The following is a 24,104-nucleotide window of genomic DNA, read 5'->3' as shown; positions in this document are numbered from 1 at the left end:
GTCTGGACGTCTTCTTCAAGCATCCATTAAACTGTGACAGCTAACTTGTAGAGTACGTAAAATCTCGGTCCTTTCACAGATCTTGACAATACTATTACCTTATTATGCTTTCAATATTTGTAGAAATTTCAGTGATATAACCTCATTTACTGCTGATATTAGTAATTTTGTCTTCTTTTTTCACTGCTTAGTTTTGATAGATATTTATCAACTTTTATTGACCTTCTAAATAATAGCTCAACCTTTTTTGTTTGGTTTTATTGGTTTCTGTTCCTGATTACTGTTTTTTGTTTCTGTTTATTTTATGCTTAATTTTATACTTTTTGCTAGTTTCTTAAGGTGGAATCTGAGGTCAGAGATGTGGGACATTTTGTTTAATGTTGTAAATCTCTCTGTAAATACTGCTTTAGCTTTATCCTACAAATTTTGATTTTTGTGTGTGTGTTTTTATTTTCATTTCAGTCAAAATACTTTTAAAATTCCTTTTTGATTTTTCTTTGATCCATGGTTTATGTTGAGAACTGTGTTATTGAGTTTATACCTATTTGGGGATTTCTCTTACTGATTTCTAATTAATTCAATTATAATCAGAAGACCTTTTGTATAATTTGAATTCTTTGAAATTAATTAGACTTCTTTATAGTCCAGAAATGAACTACTTTGTAAATATCCTTTGTGTACTTAAAAGAAAAGCTTTCTGTTGTTCAATTATGTCAAGCTATTTGATAATATTGTTCAAGTTTTCTGTATTTTACTAACTTAGTTTTCTTGTTCTATCAATTATTAAGGGAGAGGTACTGAAATCTTCCACTGTAGCTGTGGATTTATCTGTTTCTCCTTATAGATCTGTTGGTTTTTGTTTCATATATTTAGTATTTAAGTTACTAGGCACATAAATATTTAGGATATTTTTTTCTTCTTTAATTGACTCCTGTATCATTTTGAAATGATCTTCTTTCTTACTGGTCAATTCATTGCTCTGATCTCTATTTTATCTGATATTGACAAAGCCATTCCTCCTTGCTTTTTCATTTTTATTAGCATTGTATATATTTTTTCCATCTTTTTGCTTTTAACCTATATCTATCTTTATATTCAAGGTGTGTTTCTTGTAGGCATCATATAGTTGGCAAGTTTATGATCTTTGCCTTTTATTTGGGTTCTTACATTCAGTATGATAATTCACATGATTAGGTTTACATTTCCATTTAATGTGATAACTGATATAGCTGAGTTTAGGGTTACCACCTTGCTATTTGTTCCATAAAACCTTTGTTCATTTTTTTCTGTCTTCTTTTGGATTCGTTATTTTGATTTCATTTCTTCGTTAAGGACTTTTTGAAATGTTTTTGGCAGTTGATTTAGTGTTAACAGTACACATCCTTAATCCAGTCTACCTTGAGTGATACTGTACATTTCATGTACAGAAGCTTTTAGCAATAGACTTCCAAATCTCCCTTTTTAGTCTCTGTGCTATTATCATATGTATATGTGTGTCAAATTGTGTCCAACTCTGTTTGTGACCCTATGGACTATAGCCCACAAGGCTCCTCTGATCATGTGATTCTCCAGGCAAGAATACTGGAGTGAGTTGCCATGTCCTCCTCCAGGGGATCTTCCTGACTCAGGGATCAAACCCATGTTCTCTTATGTCTCCTGCACTGGCATGCAGGTTCTTTACCACTAGCGCCACCTGGGAAGCCCATTATTATCATACATTCTAATTGTTTTAAATGCTATAAACCAAAAATACGTTCTTTCTCTAAATAGTAGAATGTTAAAAAATTATTTTATATTGACTCATACATTTACCCTTCCAGTGCTTTCATTCCTTTGAATAGTTCCAGATTTCCACTTTATATCATTTTCCTCTGCTTGAACATCTCCTTAACATTTCCTGTATTGGAGGTCTGCTCACAATGGATTTTTAAGCTTTTGTGTATCTAGAAAAGTATTTATTTCACCAGCAGTTTTGAACAATATTGTCACTGGATGTAGAACTCTAGGTTGATCATTTTTCTTTTGGTGCTCCATTCTCTTCTGGTTTGCAATGTTTCTAAGGAGGACTCTATTTTCATTCTACCTTTGTTCCTCTGTGAGAAACAAAGATAATGTTTTTAATTCTACAGATGCTTTTAAGATTTCTCTTTATCACTAGTCTAGCAATTTGATTTGAAGAACACAATGGCAACCCACTCCAGTGTTCTTGCCTGGAGAATCCCAGGGACAGGGGAGCCTGGTGGGCTGCCATCTATGGGGTCGCACAGAGTCGGACACGACTGAAGCGACTTAGCAGCAGCAGCAGCACCAGCAGCAGTTTGATTATACTGTATTACAGATTAGTTTTCTTTATGGTCTTATGTTTGGGGTTTGCTGAGTTTCTTGGATCTATGAGTTTATAGTTTTCAGGAAATCTGGATAAAAATTTGCCACTATCTCTTCAAATACTTTCCCACCTCCTCCTTTTCTCTTTCAAGAAATCCAATTACATGTGTATTTGGCCACTTGAAAATATCCCACAGCTCACTGACTTATTTTAACTTCCTCCAGATAAGCATGGAGTAGGAGAAAATGCCTCAATCCAAACATGGTCTAGAAAATCATGAGGCTGGTTTTCAAACGTTGTAAAGCTAAGTGCACCTTTAATTCATCCTCACTATTAGGCTATAAGGCTAAGTGTACCATTCATTTACACTCCACTCCAGAATCCCAAAGACTAGGGCCCTTACCTCTCTGGACTTCTGTACTTTAATTTGTTATGCTCTCAGCAGTATAAGACACTGAAAGTTCTGCTATGCTCGCTGGATGCTCTTTGCACAGCATTTGAATTGTTTTATTAGCACTGTTTGTGAAAAACTGCATATACCTGGAGTAGATGACTGTCATAGAATGTTAGGCTCACTTCTATACACCTACCTTCTCTCTTCAAGTTCCATCTCCTAATCCTAGCACCAGTGGCATGCCCATACTCTAATTTTTGTTTTCCTCATATAGTCAAAGCTATGGTTGTTCCAGTAGTCATGTACAAATGTGAGAGTTGGACCATAAAGAAGGCTGAATACCAAAGAATTGATGCTTTTGAATTGTGGTGCTGGAGAAAAGTCTTGAGAGTCCCTTGGACTGTAAGGAGATCAAACCAGTCAGTCCTAAAGGAAATCAATCCTGAATATTCATTGGAAGGACTGATGCTGAGGCTGAAACTCCAATACTTTGGCCACCTGCTATGAATAGCCAACTCAGCGGAAAAGACCCTGACTCTGGAAAAGATTGAGGGCAAGAGGAGACAGAGATGACAGAGGATGAGATGGTTGGATGGCATCACTAACTCAATCGACATGAGTTTGAGCAAGCTCTGGGAGATAGTGAACGGCAGGGAAGCCTGGACTGCTTTAGACCATGGGTTTACAAAGAGTTGTACACAACTTAGTGACTGAATAACAACAAAAGTCTTATGAATTTGCCAAAAATTCTATTGGCTTGTCTGTTTCTTAGGGACTGCCTTTTGCTTGCTTCTCAGCTTCTTGACTTGTACTTCCTAAAACAAATACCCCAGGAGAGAGGCAGCACATATACTTGGGCTTACTTCAAAAATACTGGGCTCACATCTCTCTAGGATCACAGCCTCTTAAGTCTTGACTGCCTTGGAAGATCTCCAAATGAGTTTTTAAAATTTATCCACTTTTTTATTTGTTCTTGATTAGAGCATCTTCTGTTATAAGATACTCCATGAGAGCTAGAAACAGATGTGACAGAATGATTATTTTTTGATGAAGTATTTTTTACACTAGAAAGATACATAATTATTTGTCAAATTTATGCTTTATTGTTTAACGTCCCCAAATTACAAATTTCCACTGTTTTGAAAAGAGAATATTTTTGAGTTTACTTTATATCCAGGGGATTTCAAAAGCATCACAACTGCTTTTAGGATCCAAATTGTGTTCAATAGGGTTTCTCTAGTTAACTGTAAGAGCTCCTTAAAGAAACTATTATAATAAAGTCTCTATCATTATCTCTTTCTCTATATCTATGTCTCTGCACACACACACAAAATCAGCATCTCAAGCCTCCAGTCACTGCTATATTAGGAACTGGAAACCTATGGCACAGAACAAAAGGTTTCCATTATGTATATACACAAAAAACTCACTGGAAACTTTATTTAAAATAGTAATTTTCTTCTTGTTTCTGGTGAATAAAAGCATTACATTCTTAAATCATTGTCTTCATTTTGAGGTAACAAAAATTGAAATGTACAAATTATATAAAATGCTTATTCTATGAAGTCACTCCTGCTTTAATTTACGTCCCTCACCCTTTAATTCATTTTATAATTTTGAAATGGCAAGTGGAGCTTATGTTACCACAAACATTTCCTTTAATCTGAAAAATGTGTTTTTTGAAAAGCCACTCAGCGCAAATAAAGCTCTAAGTAAAGCTTCTTTTTCTAAATTGGTTTAAATTAGCTATATTTTTTGGAGCCTTGAAAAAAATGAGAGATACAGCATTGAGTTTCGTCAGTTTTTTTTATATATATATATATGTATATATTCTTCTCTTTCTGAAGAGAAGAAAGGAAGTCAGGCCAACAGTGATTTAAATGACTTTAAAACCAATCTTTCCTCTTTCTGTCTTTTGTTTTTAGTGGTTTATTGGCTGTTGGAGCCCCTTCTAGTGTGTAAATGAATTTGTGCAAAGGCACTGATTTAGTGTATTTGTGATTTGTGTAAAGGCGCTATGCATTTACTGTGAAAATTTAAGTGAGCTTCTATGGTTATAGCATAAAGCTAATAACGCAATCCACGTATTTTAGCCATGCTTTAATTAAAGGTGACTATCTTAAACTGACTGAATTCCAAGTGTCTGGGCTTATTTTAACTTAATGGCTCTATGTCTAAGCAATAATCTAATTTTAAACTTTTTGTTTATTCTAAGTAAAGTCAAACAATATGTGTATTTGTTAAGAATAATCTTGGGCAACACTTGAGATGATGTATTCCATTAGAAATGATTTGGGAAATCTCTTTTGAATAACCTATCTAAACTGTCTCTCCTTATGATCTGTAGAAAAAAGGGATAAAATTAAATATTTCTTCTATTCAAAATTAACTGCTGAACGTTAAATATTTTCCACATCTATCTACTTTGGATTTATTAAAGTAAGTTTCGAAAGTGAGGCCTCCCTCTTCCAAATTCTTAGAGCATTTTAACCATAAAAGGCTTAAAAATATTTTGCAATCCCATGGGCAGTAATCTGATATTCAGGGATTCTTTTTTAAGGGAATAAATGGAGTATAAATAAGCTTTTAAAATTAGAACTTTATGTGTGATCCACCATAGAAAACATTGTTTCAGTGCTTATCATGTGCCAGGTACTTGAGATATAAAAATGGAAACAGAAAGCAAAATAAAATTTATGTAGTACTCCCTACTCCTTATTTTCCCAATATTTAAGCATTTTCTCCTTTGTTTCTTATAGCACTCCTATAAGAATAAGAGGTGTTCTCTCAGTTTTAAAGATTAAGGACCCAAAAGACTGTTCTATATTGTAATTAGCCTCCAATTAAAATAAATTTAAATTAAATAAGTAAGTAAATAAAGATGAGGGACCCACAGCTCAGTAGAGTTATGTAATTTGTCCATGGTTCTAAAGGCAGCAGATGGAGACTAAATTTTAACACAGGTAGAGAAATGGAAAGAAAGGCAAATAATAAACCGACCACTTCTGTTTCATTATTAAAAGAACACACTCATTCATTCATTCACTTACAAAGCTGGTGTCTCATGTGTTTTTGTCTATATGAGCACTGGGGATATAAAATGAGATCAGTACTCAAGTCATACTTTCAAGTCCTGAATATGGAATGAACATACCTCCATCAATATATTCGGCCTACTCAGCCTCTACTGTCTCATCTTTTGTTTCATCCTCTTTTGTCTTATACCTTTAAAGTCAACTCAACCATTTTCTTCATTGTTGCATCCCTATTTCCCCCAACCCCTGCCCAATCAGTTATCTGGACAATAAGTTATCACACACATATGTGGACAGCTCAGTTCAGAATCCCATTTTGAGGGTCTGTTTCCTGAGGCCACTCCTGTTACCGATTACTATACAGTCCAGGTTTTGTGACAAAAAGGCACACTGAAGCTTGGTAATTGAGGAGGGCTTAAAAAGGTGGTTATTTACCAAAAAGGAGGCTGATTTAGGGGAAAGCAAGAAGGATGGTTTGGCACACTGTTCTCATCCCAGCATCAACCTGGGAGGAGAGGGAGCAGTTTCCAGAATACAGAGAGAAGAGTTATGTAGACAAGACAGGAACTCTGGCCTTCTGTAAAGGCCACACTCAATATCCAGTGACCCCACAGGGAGGGGAGCTGAGAGTAAAAACACACAGCCTCTCCCTTCAACCACCCACGTCCACACAGTGGCCTACCTAGAAGTCAGAAGGTAAGAAGCTATTGATGATTTCCAAAAACATTGGTTTTCTGAGACACAGAGAAGGATAGAAAAGGGTAGAAAGTGGATCTGGAGAAGCCAACAGAAAACATCAAGCAACAGGCCAAATATTTAATGTAGGATTGTTTATGGTATTTAAAATATATTTAGGAAATAGCTATGTTCAATTATAATTATTTTTATCTAGATAACTGATTATGTTGAATAGGTGACTGCACTCATTTTATGAAAATGGCATAATTAAATATTCAGAACTTTAGCCAGAGTTTATCTTAAGTAACATCTCAAGTTTTGAAAAATTTACATTTATATCAGAGTTATGCTCATTTACATTTAATCACATTACTTCAAAACATTCAATATTTAACAAAAATAATGAAGTACTTTCACTTTTCTTTTCTCAATTTTGACTGTACCTTAATATACAGTACTGTACTTAATGTCCATTTTCATAAACTACATAAGCCAAAGGCACATATTTGGTTAATGATATTTATGAAATAAAAAAAGAACATCATGGTGCTTCTGGGTAGAAAGCATAAAGAATTTAAAAGGACTGTAAAAGTGATAACTAATTTAAAATAACTGTTATAATATTATTTCTATTATCTTTTTTTAGTGTGTGTTTGGAAGGTACTATAGTTAAACTGTGTCCTACTTTGTTTCTGTTTAATTGCTTGAACATCTGTAGGTAACCAATGTTATGACATCCTGCTTAATTTAAAAGTGGCCTAAACTGTCTCATTTAAGGCTTTCTTTGGTGATCCTAGGAATTAAATCAAAGCCTCTGCAGAGGAAGTTTGGGACAGTCTTTAAGCATGCGGACATTAGTCCTCAGGTTTCATGGTTAAAAACTTGCCTCCCTCCTTTGGTTATGAAAATTGTTGATTTAAAGTTTGTACACAGTTCCTGGTGTATACTAAATGTTCAACTAGCTTAACTTCCCTTCTCCCTAAACGTTTGCCCAGTTAACATCTATTATTCCAGGTATCCACCCCAAAAAGATAACTAGGCTCAGAGAAGCCTTCTCTGACCCACTAATCTTCAGATTAGAAAGCACTCTCTAATCTCCTTTACAATAATCTGTAGTTTTCCTTTACAGTACTTGGCTTGTAATTATATGCCTGTGTGTGCATGCGTTCTGTTATGTATGACTCTTTGCGACTGGATGGACTATAGCCTACCAGGGTTCTCTGTCCATGGGATTCTCCAGGCAAGAATACTGTAGTGGGTAGTCATTTCCTCTTCCAGGGGGTCTCAACCCAGGGATCGAACCTGTGTCTCCTGCATTGGCAGGTGGATTCTTTACCACTGAGCTATCTGGGAAGTCCTATATTCCAGTGAGTTTATTAATGTCCATTTCTCTCTTTAGAGAAATTAATGTCCATTTCTCTCTTTAGCATTATGAACAACTGTGCTTATTTTGCATTAGCACAATGTCACATACTGATACTAAAAGTAATATTTTATAAACATATGAACAGTAAGTTCCCAGAGTACTTAGTGTGGTAGGCACACTGCACTTGCTTAATAAATATCTTGATTATTAAAGGAGAAAATAGAGAGCAACCTGAAGATTATAGGCAACATCTACAACTGGAAATGCATTTAGAAGACAGTGATCTGGAACCTATAATTTGTTCCTTAGGAGATGAGCTTAAACTGCAAGGCAGCTTTGCCCATGTGGAGCTGAAATGCACATCTAGTCCTGTTCCTGAGCCAAAGAGAGCACTGAGCCAACATCTCCCAGTGAAGTTGTATAGTTATCAGTAATAAGCCTTGCTTATAAAAAAGGCTTAGCTTCACATACTAATGTCTCTCTAGATTGCTAGTTTGAGTTATTAAACAAATAGTTTCTTAAATAAATTAAGTAAAGATTTTCATTGTTTAAGTAGAGCAAAATTATCTGTATTCATTTGTTAGCAGCATGCATCATTTCTTTCCCATTTAAAATACTTGATCTCTTTAGCTGAAAGCCTGTAATTCCTTAAGTTACTGTGTGTTGAATTAGGGTAGAAAAACATTTTTTGAATAATGGAGACTTCTCTATCAGTTCTTCCTCTTCTTAAAGTGTGTATGTGTGTGTCTGTGTTTGTGTGTGTGTGTGTGTGTGTGTGTTTCTCCCCACAAGCACTGGCACATTTATATGATTCTGTATATACCGAGCATGCAAATCCTGAAGTAAAGTAAAGTTGCTTCCCCATCTAAATTCTGATTAGTCTAAAAGCCAAGCTCTGGGAGGTATAAAACTCCATATTCATCACTTAAACCTGCCACGTTTGCTATGGTCATTAGTATTTCAAGCCAAGAGAAGAAATAAGCAACTAAAAAAACACAAAAAACAAAAAAACTCACTCTACTTCATCTATCCTTATATTATTTCCTTGATCAAGCACAGAGCTAGTTTGCTACAGAAAACTTCGGGTTTTTTCCCTCTTCACTCCTATAGTCAATGGTGCTGATGCAGCTGCATAATTTGCATAGAAAGTTGCTCCATTCTGTAGTCAGAATACCAATAAGGTGGCCTCTTTCTAAGCATGTTTATTCTCTCTTGATTGACTCTTCACTTGCATGCTTTTCTGCACAATGCATACTCACTTGCATATTCTCAGCCATCTGTCAAACACTCACCAAGCCTTAAAGGCTGGCCTCATAATCAAACTTGAACACTGAGGAAAGGTTAGTATGTGGCCCAATATTATAGAACTGTGACCAGAATCATCTTTTAAAGAAAGTAATCAATAAAAATATATCATCCTACAGTATTGGTTGACTTACATTTGATTACATAAATTTATTAACAGTTAAGCCTGCATTCACCAAGATACAGCTAGCTCTATATTTATAGTAAATGACTTCCTAGTTATAAACAACCATAGTTTCTATCCACACCAACTGTAGCAGTCCAACATGATTTTCAGTCTGTAGAACAGAATCTGTTTTGTCATTCTATTAGTTATGCTACCTAGAACAAGACAGGCTTATCATAAATTTGGGACTTCACTACCAATGAGAATATTTAGAAGTATATTTAAAGGAAGAACAGGATAAAATAGTTTAAATTGGAATTGTCCTAGAAAATTCTATAAAAATCTAGGATAGATGGTCACATCCTTATAGATGTCCTGGCTCAATTTTACATTTTAAACAACTTTACAAAATCTGTTTCAAAAATCATACAGCTAAATTTAAAATATATTCAATGAAGATATAATTTACTATTTCTCAATTCATTCAATAAAATTTAAGTGTCTTTTGCTTGCAGGAGCTTCCATTACTGGGTATGTCATTCATTATTCAGAGAGTGACTGCATATTCCTAGACAAGATCCAGAAGAGCCAGCCAATAGTCTTTTGTCTCCCTTCTTTTTAATCCTGTCAGACCTTCAGATTTGAAGACAGCTGTTATATTTTTCTTCAGTTTTTTCTCCTTCAGAAACCTCTGGTCCTGAAAAATCCAGGTTATTTTCTTCTGAACACATTTTGATTTGAATATATCCCTTTTCAAATGTACATTACTGAACCCTGTATGGTCTATTTTAGACATGTCTGGACATCTTAATGAAGAATGAAAAGATGACTTTTCTTTAAACCAGAAGCTAGATTATTAATGGATTCTGCTGAGTATGTAATCACAGAATTGAGACATGTTGATTTTTCTTAAGACTCCATTCATTCCCTCACTTCTTGCCATCTATTGGCCAGATAAGTATCTGAAACTATAGAGTACATCTCTATAGCTGGTGTCCTTGTTTTCTAGGTCTTACTGTGATCATCCTGGACATTTTGGTGATTTATAGAACTCATGAATAATAAGATGCTCACAGAAGTAACAATTAAATCTTCATTAGCAATAGACCCTTTTGCTTTAGGGAAAAAGAACACTGCCTAATCACATAAACATGAAATGCATCTCTTCAAAATAAAAGACATTTTCATAATGTTGTGCAATCTTTTAAAGTTAAATAAGCAAGAAAAAAATACTGCTGGATAAGGAAAATAAAGGGAAATTGAATAAATCTTTGCTAATTTAAGTCTTTACTCAGAAAACAGCTGTGTGTTGAAGTACATGCTGATTATAAAAAATAAATTCAGGACATATAGACAAGTGTAAAGAGCAAGCAAAAATTATCTGATATACTATCAACATCAAATAACTACTGCTAACAATTTGAAATATGTCCTTCAGGACCTGTTCTTTATATAGTTATATAAATAGGATATAAAATTATAAATCACAATCACAATAGATACATTTGGTAGTCTGTTTTTTTTTTACTTCCTTAACATAATGTGAATAATTTTTCATCGTAAGTACAACGCAACATGAGTACTTTTAATGATGACAAATATAGAGACACCACAGATTTTGAACATTTTCTTCTAATAGATGTTCAGGTATTTCGTAGTTTGAGGGGTTTTTTTCCTATCATAAACAAATATATGCACTGATAGATCTGTCTAGTGTCTGATTATCATTTTGGAATAAACTCAAAGAAGAATAACTGTTAGCTCAATAGGTAAACACATTTTAAAATTTGATAAATCTTGCCAAAGTTCTCTCTGGAAAGTTTACCAGTTTACACTCCTACCATCAGTGTATGTAGTGCCAGTTCAAGATACTCTCAAGATAAGGTGCCATCACTTTAATTCTTGAGAATCTGATAATTTTAATTTGCATTTCTTTGAGTTCTACAAAGGGTGAAATCTGCATAAGTTTATTGGATATTTATATATCTTCTCTTCTAAATATGCTTCACTATTTTTTTCACTAGTATTGTTACCTTTTGCTCATTGATTTGTAAGAAATCATTACATCCCACATTAATACTATTATGCCTTTCTTCTGCCCATACTGTAAGTTTTATTTTTAGAGTGTTTAATTTTTGTCTATGGTGTTCCCCTCCCCAAACAGAATTTTAAAATTTTGATGTCGTCTAAAATATTAGTGGTCTCTGATGTCTTAAGAGTCTCAACTTATAATGGGAATTCCCATTATAAATTAAACATTCCCATGGTGGTCCATACAAAGAGGTTCTTCATGATTAAAACAACTCATATAAGCATATTTTCTTCTAATACTGACTTTTAATTTCCTGGTAATGGGTTTAATGATTGATATCTTAATAAGCTGATTTAGATTTTTCAGTCTGTGCACAAAAATAATATTCTCCAAATAAAATGTTTTGGAATTAGTCAATGAAATAAAATTTTCCTTCCTTTACATTAATTGATTAAGTAAACAACTACTGAATGCTGTGCTGTGCTCAGTTTTTCAGTTGTGTCTGACTCTTTGCCACCCCAAGGATGTCCATGCAGATTCTCCAGGCAAGAATACTGGAATGGGTTGACATGCCCTCCTCCAGGGAATGTTCCCAACCCAGGGATGGAACCCAGTTCTCCTGCACTGCAACGGGGATTCTTTACCCTCTGAGCCACCAGGGAAGTATGTGAATATATATAGGTTCTCTACTGAGGAAAATAAGAGAAAAAAATATCAGTTATCCTAATCCCCCAGAGCTACATAGTTTCAAGTGATACAACTCGATACTTAGAAAACATTTAATTCTAAGGAAATTAAAAGTAAAAATGCCAGAGAAAGTCAGTCTCCCCCCACCCCTTCCTTTTTCTTCGGTGTTTAAAAGAAGCATCCCTCAAACAGCTATGAGGGAATAATTAGATTTGAATTGGCAGAAAAAAGGTTGAAGAGCATTTCAGTCAGCAGGAAAAGCTTACGTCAAGGCAAAAGTAAGTAGGAACCTTGTAATTATGAAAAGACCAACCTAGTTCATCAGAGAACTGGTCACAGAGGAACTGAGATTAATGTTAGTGGGCCAACAGATGGAAAGACTTGAATAACAGGTTCAAGAGTTTAGGTGCCATATGATTGGTGACAGAAACCGTTTTTAAATTATGCTCCTGCCATCTATCAATTATTTCATACTGGAGACAGATCCCCTGAATTTCTCTTAAAAGACTGATATTTAGGGCGGGATGATTATCTTCCTGTGCTTTGCAGAAAAAGAACAAGAAGTTTGATAAATTGTATTCTCAAGCATCAACCATTTTCTTTAAATGATAGATTCTAAGTCAGTCACACATGCCAGGTAGAGCAGATAGAGTTATTTTAACACAACAATTTCTGATTGATTTTCTTTAGCAACACCCAATGTGAGTAGGTCAAGCTACAAATTATGTCCTGTATGATTTTCCCTTCCAGCAGTTTGCTAATAGGATCATCCAACAAGGGAAAAAAAAAAAAAGCCTTTTTCAAGATTAAAAACATCATCTGGATAAGTTTAGATTATTTTGATAGGTACATCTCAAGGGTAAGCTAAAGAGAAAAAAGATATCTTCATAGCTACGCTTCAGTTGCCACACTCTGTTCCAAAATACGATCAGACACGCAATGCTGTTTCTGCTTTTTGTTTTTCCTTAAAAGGCTGAGCGTTTACATAAGTGTCATATTTTGTTTATTAAGGACACCATAACTTTATAGTTTAAAAAAAGAAAATAAAATTCATATATCTATCTGGTTATTTTTCCCCGCCAAAAGCTAACATTTTAAGTACAGTGTCATTAACACCCATAATCTGTGTGGGTTTTGAAATAAGGAAGAAAAAAGTGTTTTATTTATTTTGTTTTTGATTTAGGAATAAGTGCTCAGAACATAAAATTATATACAATTGACATCACTGACTTTAGAGAGGTCTGAATTTTCTATATTTGCTGACTATAAGTGGTATTATTTTAGGTTTTGAAAGGCTGCCAAAATATGACTCTAGGCAAGGTAACCACTTAGGTATATTTATCATTCTCTTTAAATATCTTTCTAAGTATGTCATATTTATAATAATCAGATTCTGCCACAGTACCACTTGTGAAAACAGGGCCTCCACCTTCAGCTGTGCAGGCTGCATAATGCACAACTCCACTAATCACAGAGACCATTATGTGAACAGTGCCCTCTGGAGTTGTGCAAAGGGAGAGTGTGTGAAAACGTCCATATTATAAACTTAAAGTCTGAAATTAAGCATTTTGGCTTAAACAGTTAAGAGATAAAATTATACCTATTACATGTGTAAATTAGGGAAACTATTAAAGCAGACTTAATCTTTTTTATATTTAAATACAAATATGTATATGTGTGTGTGCATCTGTTTAAACACATACACACACACACACAGACACATATATATATATATATAATAAAACCTTTGAAAGTACAAATGATCCAAGATTTGATGTGTTGTCACTCTGGTGAAATTAAACTGGATAAATATTTTTAAAATGTGCTATGTATACATAATTCATGATATCAATTTTAATTTCTTAGGGAAAATTTGGGATGTTATAGCACAGCACCAGATTTTTAATCTATAAATGACTTTTCAGTTAAACCAAGTTTATACTTAAATTTAAAATATGTCAGCAACATACTTGTAAAGTATCTAAAAATTTTATCGATCAAGAGTTCACCTATGTTTTTTCTATTCAGTTTTTCATTTTGTAAACACCCAGATGATAATTCTGTCAATATATTAGTTTGGAAGCATGCTTATATGCCTGCATTTAATTTACAAAATGCACCTCACTACTTGGGAATGAACTAGGGAACAATTTAATTATTGTACAAGTAATACATGAAGACATTCACACTTGCAGGTTACCATAAATCTGAAATACACAGAATAAAATATCCCTCTTCAAATCCTATCCAACTCCTACTTTCACTCACTTGCCCAAAGGTCTTCCATGTTAAAGATTAGTATAAATCTTCTAGCCTTTCAAGTCTTTACCATCATTTAAATGTATATACAGGTCTATATATTTTCATGTTTATCTGCCTATAAGAATAAGTGGAAACACTATTCACATTGTTCTACTGCTCTTTTTTCTTTAAGCATGTTTGAGATCCTAACATAACCATACAGGTGGATCTGCTGGATTCCTTCTAAAGACTAGTTAGTTTTTCATAGTGTGATTATACTTCATTTTATTTAGTCATTTCCCTTCTGAAATTATTAGCTGTTATAAACCATACTTTGATGTATATTCATGAATAAACATCTTTATATAACATGAGTATGTCCAAATGAAAGATACTTATAAATTAGAATTTGGTGGACACAGGATATTTACATTTGATTTTTCCAATCTACTCTCCAAAGTGGCTTTAAAAATTTAACTTCTCAACAATCCCCTGCCATAGAGCTGTGTTTTCTTGCATCTTCATTAATACTGGCTGTTAATCAATCTTGTTGATATTAGCCAATATTACAGTTGAAAATAGTTTTTCTTATTTGTACTTCCTTGATAAATAGTGAGGTTAAATATATTTATATCTTCTTATCAGTAAAATTTAGTCTGTTCAAATTCTTTGCAATGTTGCTGTTGTCTTGTTTGTATTTTACTTGTTTTCTCTGTGCTTACTATTTATGCATAAAATAATTTTGACCTTTATATGTTGTTTGCAAAAATTTTCAAGTGCCTTTTTAAAAACATTTTTCTTTGTAGTATCTTACTTAAACCTTAAAAAAAATTTAGGCGGTTAATCCTACAACTACATTTAATCTCAAAATTAAAAACTACTTTCCTCCATACTTTTCTCATGTTTTCATATGAGAGATTTTAAATTTAGCACTTTTTAATTCAATGGATTTTTATTATTCCATTTTCTCTTCTACTAGCTTAACATTATTTATCCAAAGCTTATCCTAGAGATTCAGTTCAGTTCAGTTGCTAGGTCGTGTTCAACTCTTTGCGCGACCCTATGAATCACAGCACGCCAGGCCTCCCTGTCCATCACCAACTCCTGGAGTTCACTCAGACTCATGCCCATCAAGTTGGTGATACCGTCCAGCCGTCTCATCCTCCATCGTCCCCTTCTCCTCCTGCCCCCAATCCCTCCCAGCATCAGGGTCTTTTCCAATGAGTCAACTCTTCGCATGAGGTGGTCAAAGTATTGGAGTTTCAGCTTCAGCATCAGTCCTTCCAATGAACACCCAGGACTGATCTGATCTCCTTTAGGATGGACTGGTTGGATCTCCCTGCAGTCCAAGGGACTCTCAAGAGTCTCCTCCAACACCACAGTTCAAAAGCATCAATTCTTCGGCGCTCAGCCTTCTTCACCGTCCAACTCTCACATCCATACATGACCACTGGAAAAACCATAGCCTTGACTAGACGGACCTTTGTTGGCAAATTAGTATCTCTGCTTTTCAATATTATGCATCCTCAAATTATTAAATGTTTATAAATCAATACTTTGACTCCTCAAAAACTGTCAGAAGCAATACATTAACTCATTTAGCTTCTTTTCAATTTATAAGGTGCGTAGTCACTCAGGCATATCTGACTCATTGTGACCCCATGAACAGTAGCCCACCAGGCTTCTCTGTCCATGGGATTCTCCAGGCAAGAATACTGGAGTAGGTTGCCATTTCCTTCTCCAGACTCATTTACCATCCTTTCAATTTATTAAGTATTATCAGTTTATCTGGGCTTCCCTGGTGGCTCAGACTTTTAACGAGTCTTCCTGCAGGAGACTCAGGCAGTGAACCCAGGAGATCTGACTCAGGAAGATCCCCTGGAGAAGGAAATGGCAACCCACTCCAGTATTCTTGCATGGAGAATCCCATGGACAGAGGAGCCTGGCAGGCTATAGCCCATGGGGTTGCAAAGAGTTGGACACAACAGAGAGAATTCACTTTCACTTTCATCAGTTTATTTTAATTCTCTATGTAATATTTTAAGCCACACAAAACACAGGTGTATTATAATTCAGTGTTATTCAGATCTACTGTCACATTTTACTTGTTTTCATTTTTTTCTATTTCTTTCACTTTCTATCTAGAATCATTTCATTAAAAATGTAATAAAAATTAGTTTTACTCAAGTATAGATTTATGTTTTGATAATTTCTACTGTACAGCAAAGTGATTCAGTTATACATATACATGTTCTTTTTTTATATTCTTTTGCATTATGATTTATCACAGGGTATTGAATATAGTTCCCTTGCTATATAATAGGATCTTACTGTTTATCCATTCTCTATACAGCAGTTTGGATCTGCTATTTCCACACTCCCAATCTTTACCTTCCCTTTGGCAACCACAAGTCTTTTCTCTAGGTCTGTGAGTGTGTTTCTGCTTCTTTGATAGGTTCATTTGTATCATATTTTAGATTCCACATATAAGTGATATCATATGGTATTTGTCCTTTTCTTTCTGACTTACTTAGTATAATAATCTCTAGGTCCATCCATATTGCTGCAAATGGCATTCTTTCTTTCTTTTTATGGCTGAGTGGTATTCCATTGTATATATGTACAATATCTTCTTTTATTTTTTGTTTCTTAGCATTTACAATGTTGTGTTGGTTTCTGTCATACAACACTGTAAATCAACCATCATTATACATATATCCCCTCTTCGCTAAACCCTCCCCCCTCCCCCGCCCCATCCTTCCAGGACATAATAGAATGCCAGCCCAGGCTGCCTGTGCTACACAGCCACTTCTCACCAGCTATCTATCTTACACTTCGATACTGTATACATGTTGATGCTACTTTCTCCATTCACTCTCTCCTTCCTCCACTGTGTCCACAAGTCCATCCTCTATATTGGTGTCTCCACACCTTCCCTGCAAATAGGTTCATCGATGCCATTTTTCTAGATCCGTATAGATACATGCTAATACACTGTATTTCTTTCTGATTTACTTCACTCTATATAACAGGCTCTAGGTTCATCCATCTAATATTCCATTGTATATATGTACCACATCTTCTTTACCCATTCATCTGTCAATGGACATCTAGGTTGCTTCCATATCCTGGCTATTGTAAATAGTGATGCACTGAACACTGGGGTACATGGGTCATTTAGAATTGTGGTTTTCTCAGGGTGTATGCCCAGCAGGGGGGTTGCTGGATCATAAGGTAGATTTATTGCTAGTTTTTAAAAGGAATCTCCATATTGTTCTCCATAATGGCTGTATCAGTTTACACTACCTCCAACAGTATAGGAGGTTTTCCTTTTCTCCACATTCTCCCCAGCATTAACTGTTGGCAGCTTTTTTTTGATGATGGCCATTCTGACTGGTGTGAGGTGATACCTCACTGTAGTTTTGATTTCCATTTCTCTAATAATTGGTGATGTTGAGCATCTTTTCATTTGTTTTTTGCCATCTGTATGTCCTCTTTAGGGAAATGTCTGTTTATGTCTTCTGCCCATTTTTTGACTGGGCTGTTTTTTTCCCTAATATTGAGCTGTATGAGCTGCTTATGTATTCTGGTGATTAACCCTTTGTCAGTTATTTCATTGGTCATTATTTTCTCCCAACCTGAGGGTTGTCTTTTAATCCTGTTTATTGTTTCTTTTGCTGTGCAAAAGTTTTAAAGTTTAACTAAATTCCATTTATTTTTGTTTTTATTTCCATTACTCTATGAGGTGGGTCAAAGAAGATCTTGGTAATTATGTCAAAGAGTATACTGCTTTATATATACATTCTTTAAGAGTTTTATAGTTTTGGGCCTAACATTTAAGTCTTTAATCCATCTTGAGTTTATTTTTGTGTGTGGTGTTAGGAAGTGTTCTACTTTGATTCTTTTACATGTAGCTCTCCAGTTTTCCCAGCAACACCTATTGGAGAGGCTGTCTTTTCTCCATTACATATTCTTGCCTCCTTTGTCAAAGGTAAGGTGCTCATAGGTGTGTGGGTTAATTTCTGGGCTTTCTATCTTGTTCCACAGGTCTATATTTCTGTTTTTCTGCCAGTATCATACTGTGTTGATTGCTGTAGCTTTGTAGTATAGTCTGAATTTGGAAAAGTTGATTCCTTCAGGTCTGTTTTTCTTTCTCAAGACTGCTTTGGCTATTCAAGGTCTTTTGTGTTTCCATATGAATTGTGAAATTTTTTGTTCAAGTTCTGTGAAAAATACCATTGGTTGTTTGATAGGGATTTCTTTGAATCTATAAATTACTTTGGGTAGTAATAATAATTTTTACAATATTGAGTCTTTCAATCCAAGAACACTGTACCACATCTTTATCCATTCATCTGTTGGACACTGATGTTGTTTCAATGTCCTGGCTACTGTGAATAGTGATACAATGAATGGTGGGGTGAATCTATCTTTTCAAATTATAGTTTTGTCTGGATATATGTCCAAGAGTGAGACTGTAAGCTCAGACAGCAGCTCTATTTTTAGTTTTTTGAGGAATCTCCACATTATTTTCCATAGTGAATACACCAATTTACATTCCCACCAAGGGTGTAAGAGGGTTGCTTTTTTTTCCCACACCCTCTTCAGCATTTATTTGTAGACTTTTTAACGATGCTCATTCTGACCAGTGTGAGGTGGTACCTTATTGTAGTTTCGATTTGCATTTTCCTAATAATTGGTGATTTTGAATATTTTTTCATGTGCCTATTGGCCATGTGTATGTCTTCTTTGAAGAAATGCCTATTTAGGTCTTCTGTTCATTTTCAGTTGGGCCTTTTTCCTCTTTTTTTTTTTTTGTTATTGAGTTGTAGGAGTTGTTTGTATATTTTGGAAATAATGTGATTCATAAAGGGTTCAGTTCAGTTCAGTCACTCACTCGTGTCCAACTCTTTGCTACCCCATGAATTGCAGCACACCAGGCCTCCCTGTCCATCACCAACTCCCAGAGTTCACTCAGACTCACGTCCATCGAGTCAGTGATGCCATCCGGCCATCTCATCCTCTGGCGTCCCCTTCTCCTCCTGCCCCCAATCCCTCCCAGCATCAGGGTCTTTTCCAATGAGTCAACTCTTTGCATCAGGTGGCCAAAGTATTGGAGTCTCAGCCTCAGTCCTTCCAATGAACACCCAGGACTGATCTCCTTTAGGATGGACTGGTTGGATCTTCTTGCAGTCCAAGGGACTCTCAAGAGTCTTCTCCAACACCACAGTTCAAAAGCATCAATTCTTCGGTGCTCAGCCTTCTTCAAGTCCAACTCTCACATCCATACATGACCACAGGAAAAACCATAGCCTTGACTAGACGGACCTTTGTTGGTAAAGTAATGTCTCTGCTTTTCAATATGCTACCTAGGTTGGTCTTAACTTTCCTTCCAAGGAGTAAGCGTCTTTTTATTTCATGGCTGCAGTCACCGTCTGCAGTGATTTTGGAGCCTCCCAAAAATAAAGTCTAACACTGTTTCCACTGTTTCCCCATCTATTTCCTATGAAGTGATGGGACCGGGTGCCATGATCTTTGTTTTCTGAATGTTGAGCTTTAAGCCAACGTTTTCACTCTCCACTTTCACTTTTATCAAGAGGCTTTTGAGTTCCTCTTCACTTTCTGCCATAAGGGTGGTGTCATCTGCATATCTGAGGTTATTGATATTTCTCCCAGCAATCTTGATTCCAGCTTGTGCTTCTTCCAGTCTAGTGTTTCTCATGATGTACTCTGCATATAAGTTAAACAAGCAGGGTGACAATATACAGCCTTGACGTACTCCTTTTCCTATTTGGATCCAGTCTGTTGTTCCATGTCTAGTTCTAACTGTTGCTTCCTGATCTGCATACAGATTTTTCAAGAGGCAGGTCAGGTGGTCTGGTATTCCCATCTCTTTCAGAATTTTCCACAGTTTACTGTGATCTACACAGTCAAAGGCTTTGGCATAGTCAATAAAGCAGAAATAGATGTTTTTCTGGAACTGTCTTGTTTTTTTGATGATCCAGTGGATGTTGGCAATTAGATCTCTGGTTCTTCTTCCTCTTCTAAAACCAGCTTGAACATCAGGAAGTTCACAGTTCAAATATTGCTGAAGCCTGGCTTGGAGAATTTTGAGCATTACTTTATTAGCATGTGAGATGAGTGCAATTGTGCGGTAGTTTGAGCATTCTTTGGCATTGCCTTTCTTTGGGACTGGAATGAAAACTGACCTTTTCCAGTCCTGTGGCCACTGCTGAGTTTTCCAATTTGTTGGCATATTGAGTGCAGCACTTTCACAGCATCATCTTTCAGGATTTGAAATAGCTCAACTGGAATTCCATCACCTCCACTAGCTTTGCTTGTAGAGATGCTTTCTAAGGCCCACTTGACTTCACATTCCAGGATGTCTGGCTCTAGGTCAGTGATCACACCATCATGATTATCTGGGTCGTGAAGATCTTTTTTGTACAGTTCTTCTGTGTATTCTTGCCACCTCTTCTTAATATCTTCTGCTTCTGTTAGGTCCATACATTTCTGTCCTTTATCGAGCCCATCTTTTCATGAAATGTTCCCTTGGTATCTCTAATTTTCTTGAAGATATCTCTAGTTTTTCCCATTCTGTTAATACACCAAAAATAAAAAGACTTCATACAAGCCAGTAACAGAAGGAAAAAAAAAACCTGCATAAAAATGCAAACATCTTCTCCACTCAGTAGGTTGTGTTTTAATTTTGGTGATTTCCTTTGATGTGCAAAAGATTTTAAGTTCAACTAGGCCTCATTTGTGTTTTTTAGCTTTTGTTTCCTTTGCCTGATGAGACAGATCCAAAAACATATCTCTAACTCTTAAAGCTCAGCCCTGGGATTTCTTTGGAAGGAATGATGCTAAAGCTGAAACTCCAGTACTTTGGCCACCTCGTGCAAAGAGTTGACTCACTGGAAAAGACTCTGATGCTGGGAGGGATTGGGGGCAGGAGGAGAAGGGGACGACAGAGGATGAGACGGCTGGATGGCATCACTGACTCGATGGACATGAGTCTGAGTGAACTCTGGGAGTTGGTGATGGACAGGGAAGCCTGGCGTGCTGCGATTCATGGGGTCACAAAGAGTTGGACATGACTGAGCGACTGAACTGAACTGAATGCTCAATATTCTCCAAGCCAAGCTTCAGTAGTACGTGATCCGTGAACTTCCAGATGTTCAAGATGGTTCTAGAAAAGCCAGAGGAACCAGAAATCAAATTGCCAACATCCGCTGGATCATCAGAAAAGCAAGAGAGTTCCAGAAAAACATCTATTTCTGCTTTATTGACTATGCCAAAGCCTTTGACTGTGTGGATCACAATAAAGTGGAAAATTCTGAAAGAGATGGGAATACCAGACCACCTGACCTGCCTCTTGAGAAACCTATATGCAGGTCAGGAAGCAACAGTTAGAACTGGACATGGAACAACAGACTGGTTCCAAATAGGAAAAGGAATATGTCAAGGCTGTATAATGTCACCCTGCTTGTTTAACTTATATGCAGAGTACATCATGAGAAATGCTGGGCTGGATGATGCACAAGCTGGAATCAAGATTGCCAGGAGAAATATCAATAACCTCAGATATGCAGATGACACCACCCTTATGACAGAAAGTGAAGCGGAACCAAAAAGCCTCTTGATGAAAGTAAAAGAGGAAATTCAAAAAGTTGGCTTAAAGCCCAACATTCAAAAAACTAAGATCATGGCATCTGGTCCCATCACTTCATGGGAAATAGATGGGGAAACAGTGGAAACATTGGCTGACTTTATTTTTGGGAGCTCCAAAATCACTGCAGATGGTGATTGCAGCCATGAAATTAAAAGACTCTTACTACTTGGAAGGAAAGTTATGACCAACCTAGATAGCATATTCAAAAGCAGAGATATTACTTTGCCACAAAGGTCCATCTAGTCAAGGCCATGGTTTTTCCAGTGGTCATGTATGGATGGATGGGAGAGTTGGACAGTGAAGAAGCTGAGCACTGAAGAATTGATGCTTTTGAATTGTGGTGTTGGAGAAGACCTTTGACAGTCCCTTGGACTGCAAAGAGGTCCAACCAGTCCATCCTAAAGGAGATCAGTCCTGGGTGTTCATTGGAAGGACTGATGCTGAAGCTGAAACTCAATACTTTGGCCACCTCATGCGAAGAGTTGATTCATTGGAAAAAGACCCTGATGCTGGGAGGGATTGGGGGCAGGAGGAGAAGGGGACAACAGAGGATGAGATAGCTGGATGGCATCACTGACTCGATGGACATGAGTTTGAGTAGACTCTGGGAGTTGGTGATGGACAGGGAGGCCTGGCGTGCTGTGATTCATGGGGTTGCAAAGAGTTGGACACGACTGAGTGACTGAACTGAACTGAAAATAAATTTTGGGGGTTTAGATGATGATTGAATTGAATCTATACATAAAGTTGGGAAGAACTGATATCTTCACAATATTGAGTCTTTCTACCCACACATGGAATATCGCTCCATTTATCAAGTTTTTTTTTTTTTTTTCATTTCATTCTTCAGAGGTTCTTATTTTCCTCATGTAAATCTTGTATATATTTTGTCAGTTTTATGGCTAAGTATTTCATTTTTTGAGTGCTAATACAAAGAATAAAGTGATTTAAATTTCAAATTCCACTTGTTCTTTCTGATACATAGGAAAGAAATTGACTTTTATATATTAACTTTGTATCCTGTACTCTTTCGAGAATTCCTTGTGTTTATCATAGGGTTTTTTTTTTTTTTTTTTGGTAAATTCTATCAGATTTCCTACAAAGACAGTCAGGTCATCTGCAAACAGACATTTTTATATCTTCTTTCTCAATCTGTATAATGTTTATATCATTTTCTTATTAGTTAGAACTTATAGTACAGAAGAGATATCCCTGCCTTGTAGTACACTTTACCTTAGTGGAAAGTTTTGAGTTTCTAATTTAATGATATTTGTTGTTCAGTTGTTAAATCGTGGTTGACTCTTTGCGACCCCATGGACTATGGCACACCAGGCTTCCCTGTCTTTCACTGTCTCCTGGAATTTGCTGAAACTCATGACCATTGAGTCAGTGATGCCATCCAGCCATCTCATCTTCTGTTGCCCCCTTCTCTTTCTGTCCTCAATCTTTCCTGGCATCAGGGTCTCTTCCAATGAGTTAGTCTTTGCATCAGGTGGCCAAAGCATTGGAGCTTCAGCTTCAGCATCAGTCCTTCCAATGAGTATTTAGGGTTGATTTCCTTTAGGATTGAGTGGTTTAATGATGTTAGCTGTAGGTTTTTGATATTTGTTATCAAATGAGGGAGTTCCCTTCTATTCCTAGTATGCTGAGTTTTTATATCAAGTGGGTATCAAATTTTATGTAATGCTTTTTCTGAATCTATTTATTATGATCATGTGATTTTTCATTTTTTATCTTGCCTTGAAGTATTATAGTAATTGATTTTTGAATGTTGAATAAGCCTTGTATACCTGGGATAAATCACACTTGGTCATGGTGAATACATGGCTTGATGAGATGTGCTAAATTTTCTTTAAGTACCTCTGCATCTATGTTCATGAGAGATTAGTCTACAGTTTTCTTTTGTTGTAATGTCTTTGTTTAATTTTAGTACTTTGGTAATGCTGGCCTCATAGTTAGGAAGTATTTCCTCTATTTCTGTCTTCTGCAAGAGTTTATAGAGAACTGGTATGATTTCTTCCTTATTTGTTTGTTACAATTCACAAGTAAGCCCATCTAAGCCATGTGTCTTATCTTTTGGAAGATTACTAATTATTTACTTTCTTTAATAGATATCAGTTCAGTTCAGTTGCTCACTCGTGTCCGACTCTTTGCAACCCCATGAATCGCAGCACACCAGGCCTCCCTGTCCATCACCAACTCCCGGAGTTCACTCAGACTCACATCCATCGAGTCAGTGATGCCATCCAGCCATCTCATCCT

The 24,104-nt window shown here is 36.0% G+C and overlaps 1 protein-coding gene across 4 annotated transcripts in view; it reads right to left on the bottom strand.

Annotated features, from left to right (window-relative positions):
• Positions 1-24,104, bottom strand: part of CABCOCO1 (ciliary associated calcium binding coiled-coil 1) — a 171,978-nt gene that overhangs the window by 73,738 nt on the left and 74,136 nt on the right. The window contains exon 6 of one of the 4 annotated variants that reach the window (XM_027531154.1): positions 9,226-9,907. The exons of the other annotated variants lie outside the window; for them this stretch is intronic. Within the exon in view, the coding sequence (XP_027386955.1) occupies positions 9,779-9,907 (129 nt within the window). The 3' untranslated portion in view covers positions 9,226-9,778. Of the gene's footprint in view, positions 1-9,225; positions 9,908-24,104 lie in introns of those variants that run through there. 4 annotated transcript variants of the gene reach the window in all.

Source organism: Bos indicus x Bos taurus, chromosome 28 (genome assembly GCF_003369695.1).
Source record: "Bos indicus x Bos taurus breed Angus x Brahman F1 hybrid chromosome 28, Bos_hybrid_MaternalHap_v2.0, whole genome shotgun sequence".
Classification (NCBI taxonomy): domain Eukaryota; kingdom Metazoa; phylum Chordata; class Mammalia; order Artiodactyla; family Bovidae; genus Bos; species Bos indicus x Bos taurus.
The sequence above is the reverse complement of the archived record's forward strand: the minus strand, read 5'-3'. Positions and strand labels throughout refer to the sequence as shown.